We start from the raw sequence: 16,965 nt of genomic DNA, 5'->3' as shown, positions 1-16,965 counted from the left end.
CGTGAAATGGCATGACACTTCGTATTTAGGATCAGCAAAGGAAGAAGTACGGCAATAAAGAAGAGTGGCCTCTCAATCAAAGAAAATGAAACACGCTTAAGGAAAATGCAGCATATTCCTGTCGTTTCATAAACCAAAGCGTCTCCAAAATAATTGACTTGATCGTTCAAAATACACTTCAATGACACATAGGTGATTGGAGAAGCAAATGAAACCCATGTTCTTGACATGGGTTGACCTCTACAAAATGGTATACTTGAGTCACCAAGCTCCAATACACTTAGACCATTATTATGGCAATATTCTTCTGAGGTCTCTCAATTCTCAAAATATCTTTAGCATTGAGTGTGAAGTCTCTATTGTTTTCTTGGATCTACCAGAGTACAGAATTGCTTACATATTGTCTTGATGGTACTTGGGAAGATGATTCCAAATACAAACATGTTGAACATAGGAGAGATGAGACATCCGACTGTCTAAGTCTCACCCTCCAAAGCTTTCAGACAGTTTTAATTTTGTGTGAGGTGCGCGGGTTTCTTTCAAAGCTGAGATCTAGCAGTAGATGAAGCAATAGAAACTAGAGTTTAATTAACAAAGGCTGTGTCATCTGCATAGCATGCAACGAAGTCTGTGGAGTCCTAGAAACTCAGTACAAGGTCCAAAGCATATCTTTACCTTTAAAAATGGAAATGAATTCCAGGACTTAATGGAAAAATCATTTAATTTCAAATGACCCACTTTATATGGCATTCTTCCCTGTTAAAATACTGGAAAATGAAATGTGTTGTAAAGAGCCATGGACAGTATGTTGGGATCCATTTGTTGAGCCCACTGCCTGTCACATACTGCTTGGAAACATGATTAGTATCAAATGTAGCACTGAACTTACAGACCCGACATGCCTGTAGAATCAAAAGCAATGACTTATATGCCAAAAGCAAGTAGTAACACAGACAAAGATAGCTGTGGGACCCTGTCATGGTTTTTGTAAAATTCACCATAAGGAATCATTGGATCTAGCACAGAATGAATTTCTCATGTCTGACTTTCAAAGCCCTGGACATGTCCCTTTGTTGAATCCCTCCACAATATTTGCTATGTGCAAACTCTATTCCCTCTGGAATAATAAGACTAGATTTTATTTTCAAAATTATACCTCTTCTTTTTTCCAAACTTTTCATATATTTCAGTTTGAATTTTTATTTTTTTTTTATTTTATATCATCCTAATATGGAAGAAATCACAGCAGAGAACAGATTTATTTCCTGAAATTATCTGAAAAGGAGTACAAAGATTGGAAACAGGGACATACAATTTAGAATTAATCTGACACAAATGTTTAAATAATACAACCAAAAAGGCTAAAGTGAAAATGAGTGACAACTATCGAAGAACAAAAATAAAGTCACAAGAAAAGATACTATAAACACACTAGGAGAGGAGGATAGAGTAAAATACAGAACTACTACATCATAGAGAAGGGAAACAAACAATGGATGATACAAGGAAATCTCAGTGTTCAATAGCTTCACTGCACTGCTTCAGTCTTTACAAAAAAAAAAAAAAAGATTAATTGATTCATTGTGGCCAGATGCTTAATGCTAGTGATTTTGAGATGGGAAAACTACAACCCAAATGAGAGAAAGCTGAAAGATATTCTGATCACTTAGATACACTCACGTTGACAAAATCTTCTGAAATTCACTCTAAAGCACCTAACAAACTAGTTTAAGAAACCTTGGAACCATTAGCAACTGTCTATCATGAATAGAGGACAGTAAAGTGCAAATACCCTATCCTTCTTTAGAAAATAAAATGGGAAGACATGGGGAATTACTAACCAGACAGCTGAAATCTGACAGCAACAAAAATATTTGACAAAATTGTTAAATAAATTTTTTATAGATATCTAATGGATAGGAAAGATGGTAAGAACCAGCTGACGCGAAGTTACCAAGAATAAATCATATATCAGTCTAATTGTTTTCTCAACTTGGAAACTTGCTTAGAGGATAAGAGGAAGAAGTATGTGTAAAATACTTAATTTATTATAAGACTTTGTCTACTGTCCTAGGTGATAGTCAATTTAGAGAAATACATTCTAGGTGAAATCATTGCTAGGTAGATAAACATCTGGTGGGAAAAATGCACTTACTTAGCTTTCAAGGGCTGGTTGTCAGATCTTAAATGGAATCATGAAGAGGTCTGACAATATTTCCATTAATTATCTGGATGAAGAAATAGAAAGCACATTCATGAAATTGAATGTTACATCACGTTGCAAGTGAATTAAAAGACCCTGGAGGATAGGAGCAAAATTCTGTATTATCTAGACAAATCACTAGAAAACATCAAGTATTAGCAAGAAATACCAAAGAATGAATCATTTGTGACATAAAAAAACCTGACTCCAACTACATTGACCTACATATTCATGTTCAGTCCAAGCATAGGACTCAGAATCACAGAATTATCTAGGTTGGAAGAGACATTAAGATCATTGAGTCCAACCTCTGACCTAACCCTAACAAGTCCTCCACTAAACCATATAGCTAAGTTCAACATCTGAATGTTTTTTAAAGACCTCCAGGGATGGTGACTCAACCACTTCCCTGGGCAGCCCATTCCAATGCCTAACAACCCTCTCAGTAAAGACATGCCTCCTAATACCCAACCTAAAACACCCCTGGCACAACTTTAGTCCATTTCCCCTCATCCTGTCACCAGGCACATGGGAGAATAGACCAGCCCCCACCTCGCTACAGCCTCCTTTAAGGTACTTATAAAGAGTGATAAGGTCGCTCCTGAGCCTCCCTTTCTCCAGGCTGAACTTCTCCAGGCAGAAGAGCTGCAGTGGTTTTGCACTCCAATTAGAAAACTCTTTGGCAAAAAGAGGCACAGAATGCTGCAAACTGTATTTTAAGTATACGAATGTGGGAGCTCAGTGGAACCTACACAATACTCACAAGGACAGAAAAGACGTAGGACTGAAGAGTGGATTTAGGCCTTTATTACTGAACTCTCACCTCTGATTATTTTGTATTTCCAGACAGTGAATAAATAACTCTCCCTGAAACTGAAGAAAAAAAAAAAAAAAAAAAAGCAAAAAACAAAAAAACACACGTTGCTTCTGAATCTGTGTTAAGCCTGGTTACAAGATGAAAGGCTTGACTCACACATGTCACAGTAATACTGTCAGGCAATGCTGGGGCTGCAAACCAGAGATCCAGTCAGGAGTTGTTTCAGCTCCTTAGAGGAGAAAATGCAGATAGACCAGTGTATGAGAAATGTATTTGAAAAGTGACCTGTACTATACTACTATAAGTAATACAAAAATTTCTCAGAGTATAATTCATGTGATCAACCTAAAACATTTGAGAGAGAGGGAATTTGGGCAAACTAGTTTTGGGTTTTTGACCCGACTCTGAAAACATAAAATCTCAAAGTACTTAACAAAACAGATTTTCCATTCTTCGTTCAGCTTTGTTTCTGATATCACCATCTGAAATTTCTTCATTGAATCAAGAAGTGACAGGGATAAAATTTAATGAGAGGATAAATTAAATATTTGTCATTCAAATGTCTCCCATATCCTGGCTCATAGACCACATCATATTCAGTTTTCATGTTCCATGGCTGAGTACTTTTCACACTTTGATAGTTGTTAGTAATGTTTGTTCTCTTCAACATACTTCAGACTAACAACATACCTCAGAGCTATTCCTTACGTGAGAATGCTATTTTTAAACACTGCTCCTGTTTCACTATGTCTCTTGAGGGATAAACCTTGAGATTCTTTTTTATAATTGGTTACCCAATTTCAGAGTATTTATTTAACATGTTTGAAATTATCTGATTGGCTTTTGAAAACTGTAAGGAATCAATTGGGATCAAGGATATAAAATACCTAATTGCTTTTCAGTAGCAGGTCTGATCTCCATCAGTGAGGTTAAGGTTTGACAAATGGTTAAACCTACCTAACTGTTAACACCCAAAGGAGCAGTCTCACTGCTGCATGTTCCCACCATTTTCCTTACACCAGGTTCTTATGTTTGATTTCTTTATGAGCTAATTCATCTCACTAAGCTGGCAGAAAACCAATGCAAGAAAAAAGGAGGTACAGGGGAAGTAGTTTCAGTCAGCATGCGAGCTGCTAAATTGCCTCAGACATTCTGTGAACCTCCTCAACCAGAATCTAACTGCAGATGTCAATGAACTTTTAACTGAATGGAAGACCACCTTCTTGATATATACTTCCAGATTACAATTCAGGCTGCATGGTTACATTAAAAAACTAAAATCAATCAACTTACTGCGAGACAGATTCTCAAGGGCTTTTCCAAGTTTTTTGCTCTCTTGAAGAATATGATTTAGCTCATCAAAATCATGGTTCTCCGGTTTTGTCCTCCAATCCCATTTAGGATGCTCTATTGACCTTGGCACTAAATATACACAGATATATACATGAAGTTTAGATTTGGTAGTTCATACTCCTACAGCAGAAAAAAAAAAAAAAAAAAAGCTGCACAATGTGTTTACAAGCTCAAGAATCTTGAGTGGAAATTGCTTAATTATCCTATTTTAACAGCTGGAAATATTTTCTTTGGTCAATGTGAAATAAAAATGAAAACATGAACAAATGCATACTCAGGATGATTATTATGGCTGAATTAATCAGCAAACAGGAATAATTAATGCTAACAATTAAAAATAATAAAAATAATGCAGTAACAAAAAAATAAGATTAAAAGGTAGCATATGAAGGTGCTTCAAATACATCAAAATAAAAACGTGTCTTAGGGGTCAGTAAGGAAAAAGGACAAAAATGAACAGTACTTTTGGCTTTTCTGGTCATTTTTTCAAAAAGAAAAAAACATTTTACATAAACCTTTCTAACCAACTTGAAAATAAAAAATCAAAAAAAAAAAATCATAAAGTGTGGCTAGCACAGTCCATAAAAACAGTGAAACAAAACATATCACTATTACTCAAGCTGTATAGCCTTTATTCTGACAGAGTAAATAAACAGAGTCTGTGGGAAGTGCAGTCCTGAGCTCAGTCTTCTACATGTTACCTATAAACCAAAACCTTTGACTCAATTTTAAAATAAGTTTCTCAACTGCAATAGCTAACCTCACCTGCAATAGCTGAGAAAAAGAGGATTTCCATGAGGTGTTTCAGACTCACAGTACTCAGAGTTGCACTGACCAATGTGAGCATTTTAACAATTTTTAGAAATTAAAGCAAAAGTAACTCTATGTCTGGAACTACCTTGTCAACCAAATGAAATAGTTGAGTTGTCTCACAGCATAACCACACTGAGAAATGCACATGCTGCCATGAAGATGATGATGTTTTGTCCACATTCCCAACAGAAAAAACAGCTGCATTTATCAGTGGTTGATCACTACTCATTTAAAAATAACTTCAAAAACAAAACCTACAAAGATATGTCCAATATATTCTGGTCAGCTTTGAAATTTTTATTTTCAATTTTGACAGCTGTCAACTAATCTATGCTTACAAACTTAATTTTCATTAAACACTAAAAAGAAACTTGCCGACTCCTGTAAGACTGCAACAACAACAACAACAAGTGGAATCCTATGATCATTTGTAATTTCAAAGTACTTTTATGATGACATGGAGAAATTACTCTAAGACTTCAAGTTCTGGTAGCTATTGCAAAATATGTTAAATAAGTGCTGCTATTGAAATCTGCCTTATTCCTGACTGCCCTATCTGCAAATACCGAATCTGTTCCACTTTGGATCAGCTCCAAAATGGAAAGTTGAAGTTCATTCAATAGCCAGATTAGGAAAAGGACAATATTATGTTTAAGTCCTTCTGTCACATAATAGAATAGAATAGAATAGAATAGAATAGAATAGAATAGAATAGAATAGAATAGAATAGAATAGAATAGAATAGAATAGAATAGAATAGAATAGAATAGAATAGAATAGAAAAATGTGATTCCCTTTACTGTAGACATACACCAAATTTTCAATAAACTGGACATCTATACAGAGTCTGATAACCCAGGGTTTCTTCTGTAACACCGACTCAGGAACCTGAGTATACCTGAGTAGTAGGAATGTGAATATATTAGACTGCAATTACAGACATTCTCAAAAACAGAAGACAAAGGAGGTTTTTAAAAGGACATACACAGTAAAGAGTAGGATGAAAGAGACACAGGAAGTCTCAGAAAGGAGAAGGGAAATTGGAGTGAAAATGTAAGCCTGGTTCTGCTTTGTCTTCAAAAAAGATGCCATGTATTTCCTTCCGAGGACTGGCAATAACAAACGATAGTGGTTTCTAGTGAACAGAAAGAGTCCTTAACATATTAGGATGGTGACTGGCCTCTACTCAGATGGACAGCTTTAGAATTTTTATTATTACTTTTGAAAGTCAATCATTTACCTTATGATTCCTTGTTTTATGAAGCACAACATTCATTAAAAGTTATGTAAATTTCTGAGTGACCAAAAATTCCCTCCATTCATAAGTAACTTCAACTAAACAGCACAATTTCAGTATTTTTCTTATTTTTCTTAGTTACAGAAAACAAAATGTTCCTTTTAGTATTTTTCTAAACTTTTCAAACTTCTACTAACTCTAAATACAAATATTTAGTAAACTAGCAAAGAAATTCTACATTTATTCTAGTTTTGCTCACTTTAGTTTCATACTGAGATCACATGTGCTTTTATTGCCTACTTTTTCAGCAATCTCACCTTCTCCCTTCATTGTACAAACAATATATTCTATACCATCACTCACTCTAACCTACTTACTACCAGTTTGACAGAATTTTCTTTCTGTGTACAACACTTTACTGAATTCACCATAGTACAGAAACTTCACAGTACCACCAAAGTAAAAGCAGAAAATAATTTCATACAGTAAAAACAAGTACAAATATAGCCAAAGCTTAGAGCTTCCAAGCTGCAGAAAATTTCAACAAGTTGGAATATTATACCATGTCAATTTGAAAAAAGTGACGTTTTTCAAAATACCAAAGGATAGATTTTTTTGAGAAACCATATAATTTCACAATAAAATTTGTCATGGGACCCATGACAGATGATGAATGAAACAAACATCAGTTACACTCAACAGCTGTGGAGCTTCCAGGATTAGCAATTGATTGATATATGAACCAACCTGCATCAGGAACATGAGAGTTTCATTACTTTGTCCTTGGAAAGTAGGGAAACTTGCCCAAGAGATGATGGTCTGGTCCCTACTTACAGGGAAACGTTCCACAAACACCAGAAGCTTGAATTGTCCTGCATCTCCCTGGGATGGTGGGATGGGATGGATGGTGGGAAAGCATTCAAAAGCCTAGTAGAAATTTGCTCTGTTTGTTGGTCAGTACAGTCTGTGTTTCAATGAACCATTTTGTATTTTGATGAAAATGTATCAAAACAGATATCCTGTCATGGAACACTTCTGTTTCAACACTTACTCTGTTGAGCCAAAACTGAGGGGGAAGAAACGCAGAATTAGATCTGACTGAAACTTTTATTACTTCTAGAAGACACAGTTCTTTTTACTTACCTAGTCATCCACATAATGAGTGGATACTAAATTCTGGTCATTTTAAGTAAATGGCTTTATGTGAAGCATGCAGAACTGTATAAGCATTATATGACCCTTCCTTGATGTCTTTTGAAATCATAGAATCATTAAGGTTGGAAAAGACCTCCAAGATCAGATGGTCCAACTGTCTCCCATCCACCAATATCACCCACTAAACCATGTCCAACCTTACCTTAAACAACCTCCCCAGGGACAGTGATGCCACCACCTCCCTGGGCAAACGTTCCAATGCCTGACTACTCTTTCTGAGAAGAAATGTCTCCTAACTTCCAACCCGAACCTCCCCTGGTACAACTTGAGGCCATTCCCTCTCATCCTATTGCTAGTTACCTGTGAGAAGAAGCCGATCCCCATCTCCCCACAACTTCCTTTCAGGTAGCTGTAGAGAGCAATAAGGTCTCCCCTGAGCCTTCTCTTCTCCAGACTAAACAACCCCAGTTTCCTCAGCCACTCCTCATAAGACTTGTGTTCCAGGCCATTCAGAAGCTTCAGAGTCATTCTCTGGACAAATTCCATACACGATCTTCTTCTGTATGAAGTCCATCATACATCATTAACATCTGTATCTCTTTTCACATTTAGTAAAATCCATTCATTAAATGTGAACCTTCTTCTTCCCTTTTTTTATACTCACTCATTCCTCAAAATCATGTCAGATTTGCTATGAATTCTGTCATAAATCACCTGACCATTATTTTCTATTGGATGATAGTACAAGATCAGTATTGTTTTCATCTACATATACCTGTCTTTTCAAAACATAATTTGCAGACAGAATCAGACCAATGACTCATTAAATTCTCCAGTGGTAGGTTCATGGAAAATTAATTCCTATCATACGGCAAGAGGCCACTTACTCATGCACATATCTGCTCATTGCAGGAGAAAAGTCCTTAGACTAGATGCTATATTTCACTAATACATAGTATGTCGACCATACATGCCCCCCCCCCCCCAAAAAAAAATAAAAAAATATAGGTGTTATTGATTGTAAAATTACCCAGGTATTTAAATCTTGTAAGAGCATTCAGATGAAACTGGTTTACACAGTAGCTGGATATTAAAAGGCTAAGTGAATGATGGCCTACAGTACTAGACAGACCACAGGCAATTAGAAACATACAACACTGTAAATGGGATATGGAAACCTGGAAAGAGAATGGTGAACTGAAGCAGAGTAAAAGAATGATCTGTGATCTGATTTAATATGAAAGTGGTAAAGAGATCAACCTAATTTACCTGAGTTGCTTGCTGGGAAGCAAGTCTGTTTCACAAATTACTTAAAAGTTTAAAATTTATTATTCTTCAAATACAGAATGTCATCATCCAAACATTTAATTAAACACACACACACACACACACACACACTGAGTTCTAGCCTCAGGACTCTTCCCTTGCCATACAAGAGTAGAAGCTTAAACATGCTTTTACAAACAAGTACTCAGATCCCTAAGACACCAGGCTTTCCTGTTTGTTTCAGGTGCAACTGAGATCATAGCAGTCAGAAGGAGAAACTGGAGGAATCTCTGCAGTAAAAAAGTTGAATGCATTAGAGAGATCTGTGCAGGAATAATATGAACACTGCAGTCAACATCAGCTTTGCTGAAGGTAAAAATATTTACTAATTAAATAAATCAATTCTCCTGGTGTTTTCAAAGATTCCTATGAACTGACAGTTCTTAGCCCTGAATAAACTTACAAGTTCAGGATCATTTCAGCAAGACAGTCAGACAAAGTTCTGCAACAGAACCTCTTACAACTGATGGAATCCATTAAATTCTGGTTTTGTTTTGGCAGCTTTGGGGAGGCATTTTAGGTTATCGAGTGTGCTTGTAGGAAACGTGGGGAGAGGTTTGCGGGATTTTTTGTTTGTTTATTTTACACAAATCAGGGAATAGATCTTTAGCTCTCAGCAGACCACAAATATTCCATGTCTTAGGTAGAGTCCTTACTACCTCTTTGAAGAGGTTTTGGGAACAACTTACATTGAGTCCCAACAATGTTTTGAGGTACAAACTGAAGGCATAAAACAGATAGAACATGTTGTGGAAGTCTGGACAGCATAATGAATTGCTGCTGAACATGATTGCTTTCCACTGATCTGAGTGGCTGAAAGGGCCACGGATTATGGTGTAAACCCAGCAAAAAAGGTCAGTATTAATTTGGTTGTTGGCAGAAAATAAGAGAAGCAAGATACGACAAAAAGGCACATTGCTGTGATCGCAATTAAAAAGATGTAGTTTATATTCACAAGAAAATTGATTATGTGCTTAATGTATTTTCAAAAAGTTGAATAAAGATATTTTCAAGGGTGAACATTTTGTGACAATAACACAAGTACTCAAGGTTTACAACAGTGCTATGGATTAAAAAGGGAAAGGGTATAAACAGGAAAGCATGGAATCAGAGGCTGGAAAGGATTTCTAAAATCATAGAATATTCTAAGTTAGAAAGGACCCACAAAGATCATTGAGACAGCTCACTCTGCACAGGACCACCCAAAAATCAGACCATGTCATTTTTGTTGCCTCTTTCACTGCACACCTCTAAGAAGAATTTGGTATGTCTTCTGTATACCCTCCAATGTGACAGTTGGAGATGACAATGACCTTTCTCCTTAGCATTCATCCGAATGGACAAACCAATGTCCTTCAGCTTTTCCTTGTACTTCATGTGCTCTAGACCACTAATCATCTTGGTGCACCTCTGGGGGACTTGCATCAGTGCCTAGTGTGACATACTCCAGATGCCATCTCAAAAGCATCAAACACTGCCGGCTACACTTGCTAATGCAGCCCAATATGCAGCTTACTTTTAGTGCTGCAAGAGCACATGGCAACAGATGTTTTGTATTTAAGTTCTTGTTCACCAGCACCCCAGGTCCTTTTCTGCAAAGCTATTTTTAGCCATTCAGACATCAGTTTATACTATTGCAAAAGGCATCTCCATCCAAGATGCAGGATTTTGTGTTTGCCTTTATTGAACAACATGATGCTCCTCTCAGCCTACTTCTCAGCCTGCTGAGGTCCCTTCTTAATAGCAGCCCTGCCACCCAGAATACCAACTGCTTCCCACGATTTGGTCGAATCTGCGTGCATTCAAGAAAACATGCTATCTCATCGTCCAGGGCATTAATAAAGACTTCTAAATAGTATTGGTCTCAGTACTGGTCCCCTAAGCATGCCACTAGTGATAGGCTTCCAGCTGGACTTTGAGAAATGGCACGGAAGTTACTTGACTCACACCGCTGAGTCTGAAGCACAAGCACTGGGAGGGAAGAAAAGAATATAAAGTATGATCACAGGAGTAACTCACACCACTCTTGGCCATTGTTTCTGTAAATTGCTGTTACCCAGAACACACTGCAGATTATGAGTGACTGTCCCCTTCTATGAATGTTCCTGTTTACACCTGATTTTGACCTGTTGAGCTTTTCCATTGATTCCACTGAAGCCTGGACTTCCCCAGCTGGCTTTTTATAGGAAAAACAGTAAGTTTTCTATTGCAACATACTGTTCTCACCTAGTCCACTTTATTATGCTCAAAGTTATTTAAAAGGTGTGGCTATTATAAATAAGAACCTTAAAAAGCTAGAATACGAAACAATAAAATATAACTTCTAAATTTATTTTGGATAACAAATATTGTATACTTACATGTTTACAAATGTATACAATGTTTACATGTATACAAATACTGTATACATATACATGCATACATGTACTATATATATATATATATATATTATTTTGTGTAAAAATCCTAAAGCTTAAAAACTAAATCTCTTTAATAGCCAGTATACAGAAACCACTGTATTTCATTAAGACTTGTTGCCTCTACTTTTACTGCTTCTATTTTACAGGTAATTGACAATATTCCCTTTAGTCATTCAATTTCTCAACTGCCTTTTCTTTCAGCATACATTTAGCAACTCTCAGAACAGTTATACCTGTTTCTGCTGACACTGTCCCCATATCTTGAATGGTATCTGTTTGTAATTCATGGTTTTGCATTGCCTTACCCACAGAAAGAAGCTGTTATTAGGATCAGTATCAACAGAACATATTTTACACATACAAAATGGCAGTGCAAACTAACACAACAGATCAAAACTGGTATCTGAACACAAACTTCTGCATGACACCCAGATATTTTTCTGTCTTCTGTATCTATCTATCTAGAGTTCTATTCTATCTATAGATGACAACATAGGGTATTATTAAAAATTCATAATGCCAATGAAATTAAAGCAAGGCTCGAACTCTTCTAATGTGCGTATCTAGTCATTTCAACAGCTCACAGTTCACTTCACATTTTAAGCCTAATTCAACTGAAAAAAAGAAAAACAGACTATGGGTTTAGAAATATGCATAAATTAATAATGTAGTGAAGCTTACATGACTTGGACTCTGGTGACGGTGGAGAGATGTTGGACACGGCAAGGTCACTCTTTGACTTTTTAGGCTTCTTTGCATTTACTTGCCAGGGTTTATCATAACTTCTGAAATCTCTCCTTGTTCCTTTATTTTCTGTTAAAAGAATAATATCGGGCAATTATAATATTTTTAGGGTCATTTTTCAAATCCTTCATAAACAATTAATCCAGAAAATTCTAGTCTTATCAATGTAAATTGAAGTCAGCTCTTTTTGCACATGATAAATCTCATATATTTCTCCATTTTCCTAAACACCAAAATTGAGAAATTCATTAATGTTTTTTAACTTAAAAACACATCTTATTTTTTGTTAGGGAGAAGTCTTTACCCTCTGTTTGTTCTGTAACATTTGACTGCCTATCCTTAAAACTTTAAATTGTATATAAATAAAAAGTTAATTTGTCAAGCAATTGACTACAAACAACTGTTGCAGATCTATTACAGTCTGAAACAGATCATCAGTCAATTTTTAGATACAAACCCAAAATTCTAAGAAGAGCTTGTACCAGAACATCAAAGTTAGAATTTCTACTTTAGAATCATAGTGAATATTATTTCAGATTTGTTTTTAATGCCTCTGAAGATCTCCAGTCATAAATAATTCACAGTGGAGTTCACAATATAGTGATAGCATCGTAAGTGCTGCAATGATAGCTTGTTGTTCTTGAAAATGTGGGTAGTAAAGGAAAAAAAAAAAAAAGAGCAAAGCTCAATAGAAGCTAACTTTCACACCCATATTCATTATAAGTGTACTGCTGGCTACCAGCTCAGCCTATGCACGTGAAATTAATTCAATATGTACTGAACAAACAGGATTTATTGTACATGTCCAAAACCACAGAGTAACACCTCCTTAGTATGAACATGTACATCCAAGAAATAATCTAGGAAAAGTGTAGGAAAACTATAGTGGAGACTATCCCTTTCCAGCATACAGAACATACCTGATGTTTCACTCTCTGCCCAAAGGGCAGCAGAGCCAGACAATGTTCTCTGAAGCTGACTGCGGTTTCCTTGTTTGGATTGAAGATGATCAATTAGAAATGGGATTGGCTGGTCAGGTGTCTCTGTTATCAGCTTTGTCATCAACTCCTTTAGAAAATTTAGACAAAAAATGAAAAATTAATGGCATATTGCACCTAACCTTATATTTACCAAGGTAGAGGACCATTAATAAAGGAAAAGCCTGTCTGCAGGTTTTAAAAAAACAGCTGGTAACATCCATCTCCTCAAACTAATGCTAGCTTTGCCCAATGAAGTGATCACATCTGAAATTATTTTAGCTTGTACATACATTTACCTGGTGTAATTTACACAAAAATTTACACAAATAACTTCACCACTGCTACCTGTCAGAATTTACCCAGAACAACCTATTCATTCAACCATTCAGAACAAGAACCTTTTCAGAGTAGTGAGTAGCTCTTCCCTGACCCACATAGCCAAGTTTCTTCTGCATGGAAGTTGGAGGGTTCATCCATTGTTTAATTTCACCCAGACGTGAAATAGTGAATACACATTCATACCTGTGAACTTCAAGGTCTGATCAAACTGAGACAGCTATCTTTTAAAAGAAGTCCTCCAAAAACTTTACTGTATAGGCACAATCAAATATTTTATTACGATGGTCCACACATGGATACAAAACCAACGTAGGCAGGAAACCATTGCAACCCTATGTATGCTGATACTTCCTTACTGCTGATACTTCCTTACTGCTGGCCTCACAGGGTTGCAGAAAGAGAAACAGTCTCTATTTGTTGCTCAAATTCTTCCTGGCTCCCTACACATGAAACACAGATTAGGAATTTAGAAGGAAGATGCAGCTCTGTGCTCAGCACATGTTCTGAGTGGAAATCAATGACTAAAGTGGGGGGGTGACCCTGAAATACACACAATTCCACAGGAGGAAAAAAAAAAAAAAAAAAGAAGAAAAAAAGAGAAAAAAAAAAAAAGAAAGGGAAAAGGGAAGAGGGAAAAGGGAAAAGGGAAAAGCTCCACTGAAGTCAACGAATTACAGCAATGTACAACAAAATAAGGAAAAAAAAAAAAAAAAAAACCACTCAAGTTATTAAGAGCAAAACAATCAAGTTATTCAGAGCATTATCATACTGGAACAGCTTGTTTAGAGAACTTATGGAAGCCTCATCATATGAAGAGTTCAAAGTAAGGTTAGATGGGACTATGAGCAACCTGATCCAGTAAAGGATGCCCCTGCCACAGATGATCTTTGAGGGTCCCTTAAAGGGACCTTATGATTCTCTAACATATCTGCAAACATAAATCTTACCAGAACTTCCACAGACTTAAGTTTCTCTCTTCATCATTTCCATACAGTCATTTAATGAACAATTTTTTCAAATATTACTAATTACTTGCTATTACCATCAGTTAGTTGTGTTGGAAGAAGTCCATTAAGAGTGAGAATAAACAAAATGTCTGTCAGTGTTCAAGAGGTATTTGGATAATACCTCAATAATATGCTTTAACTTTTGGTTAGCCCTGAAGTGATCAGGCAAGTGGCCTTGATAATTTTTGCAGATCCCTTCCAACTGAATTATTCTATTCTATTCTAAACAAACAAACAAACAAACAAAAGTGCAGTACTGGTAAGATGCACTAAGTTATATGCCAAGACTTTCTATTCTTTTTATTCAAGTAGTAGTATAAAGAATTAGGTATAGGTGAAAAATGAAACAGAAGTAAGATTTCCATTTCAAACAGAGAAATCAGATTTCAGAAAACAAAAAGTAGAAAATATCTCAACTTAAAAACATTAAACGAGGATCATCTGTGATTTGATTTTTGACAACTATCTACAGTGAACCTAAAAAGGTGTAACTAAATCTAGACTATCTTACACCAAGGTAGGAGAAACCCTCTGACATATAGCATACAAGAAAAGTCCAGAAGTTGGAGTAATTCATCTTTTGGTTGCTTAGCAACACTCTAACAGCAAACCTTTTTTTTTCTCTGCCAAAATGCAAAATTAGCGACAAGTGGAAAGATGTAATCTTGTGCTTGTAATGGGCCACCATAGCAGCAGGAATTCCACTGCAGAGGATTCTATTACAAAAGGAAAAGTAAATTTTTTAATTTTTTAAGAGATGCATGGGTGGCAATGTTAATAATACACTACAAAATTAATGTAGCTCTAGAACAGACAATATGGAGATGCCTACATGTCAATATACAACCAATATTACTCGATTGTTATTATTATTGACTTACTCGTCATAGTAAGAAATGGTCTCACTATGGAGATGGAGAAAAAAAAAAAATACGATCCTTCTTTATAAAGAATCTTCATAAAATGAAAACAGTAGACAGATTAAAAAAAAAAAAAAAATATCTATGTGGCATCAAAGGACCTAGCTCCATTCACTCAGACCTCAACCTATGCTCTCCAAGCTTGTGACAAGTGGAAGGATAATACTCTTGCCATCCCTAGCAAGCAGGCAATTACAAGGAAATATGTTATTTGCCTGTGTTTGGCTAAGACACAGCAGGGAGGAAAAATTTCACACAGGCAATAACTGTACTTAGCACTCAACTCACATTTTATGTAAAAACCTCATTTCACCTCCAATGAAGTGTATAGTACAGTTAAGGAATGCCTACATTAGGGGAATTCTCATTTTACCACCATTCCCTATTAAAAGGGAAACTGTCTTAAACTTCCATTCAAATTATCTGAAGTTCATTTGATGCTCTCATCTGTTGCTTAGATGACATCTTAATAGACAGCAAGATAAATGTACGCCATGGTATTCTAAATATACTCTCACAATTTTAAAATAGTTCAAAAATGATGACAAAACTGAAGTTATTAAATAGAAAAACTAAAGTGTACAACAAGTTACAAAAATAAAAATTCCTTTCTAGTTAGCAGCAGTCTGATATGACTCACAATGTGCTAAGTTCTCAAACACACATAAAAAAAGAAAATAGACCAACATTCTCAATGAAGCCGCCTCTGCATTAACAGCAGAATAAAAATGGCACAAGATAATTAAAGCTGGGATCCATTTCTTATGAAAAATTCAACAGATAAGTTTCAACTATGCATAAAAAAAGCAACACAAGATGTTTTTACATGTCTAAAAATATTAACTACACTTTCTGCGTTTCTAACCCAAATTCCTACATTTTTTTACTTTTTCCCAATTTCACCTAATTAAAACAAACAAACAAACAAACAAAAAAAAAACCTGTTGTCTACCTTTACAACATGTTTTTCTATATACAGTATATCTTATGACAATGAATACAAAGTAAAAGTAATGGCAGATTGGGTCTCCCTGATGCCATCACACTGATCACAACTGTCCATCACACATGATCTCTTTTCTCCTATCTTCTTTCCACTGCTACATCTTCATTTCAATCTATGTCTTTTTCTCTTCTCTATCAGTGGGACTCTCCTCAGCATCTATCTCCCTTCCAGCTGCGTAACGGGTGAAGAAGACTGTTCGAAGGTATAGTCAAACCCTGTGTACTCATGAGATGGTGAAGAAAAAAAAAAAAAAAAAAAAAAAGAGGTGAAAGGGAACTGCAAGATTGCTACAGACTACAGCACTAGGGCGAAGACATTAATTTCTGCTGCTTCCCCATTGTACTGCCCCAAATCAGGTTCTGCCCTGACCAGAATGAGAACAATGGGCAGAAAGGTGATACAAGCTCCAGAAACACTTGCAGTCAATTTTTCCAAGGATGTTAACTTGTAATGCACTAATCAATAATAAAATGAGTTATGTATACTTTCTTCTGTAATTTTACATTTATATACTTTTGCATTCTCTAATTTTACTAAACTATATATGCTAGACTGTTTTAAAAAGTTATGGACATTTCCAAGACAGATATTCATGCACATATTAAAGAAGGCTGCAAAAGATCTTGGGGTGCAGGGGAAGGGTCC

The 16,965-nt window shown here is 35.9% G+C and overlaps 1 protein-coding gene across 1 annotated transcript in view; it reads right to left on the bottom strand.

Moving 5' to 3' along the window:
- LOC309874184 (uncharacterized protein C8orf34 homolog) overlaps window positions 1-16,965 on the bottom strand; it is a 170,269-nt gene that overhangs the window by 120,534 nt on the left and 32,770 nt on the right. Inside the window, exons 2-4 of the mRNA XM_082752128.1 lie at window positions 12,989-13,136; window positions 12,006-12,137; window positions 4,314-4,442 (exon numbers count right to left, since the gene is read on the bottom strand). Of these exons, the coding sequence (XP_082608254.1) occupies window positions 4,314-4,442; window positions 12,006-12,137; window positions 12,989-13,136 (409 nt within the window). The remainder of the gene's footprint in view (window positions 1-4,313; window positions 4,443-12,005; window positions 12,138-12,988; window positions 13,137-16,965) is intronic.

Source organism: Aythya marila (assembly GCF_965140915.1).
Source record: "Aythya marila genome assembly, chromosome: 2".
Classification (NCBI taxonomy): Eukaryota; Metazoa; Chordata; class Aves; order Anseriformes; family Anatidae; genus Aythya; species Aythya marila.
Note: the sequence above shows the minus strand (reverse complement) of the source record. Positions and strands in the feature narration are given on the sequence as shown.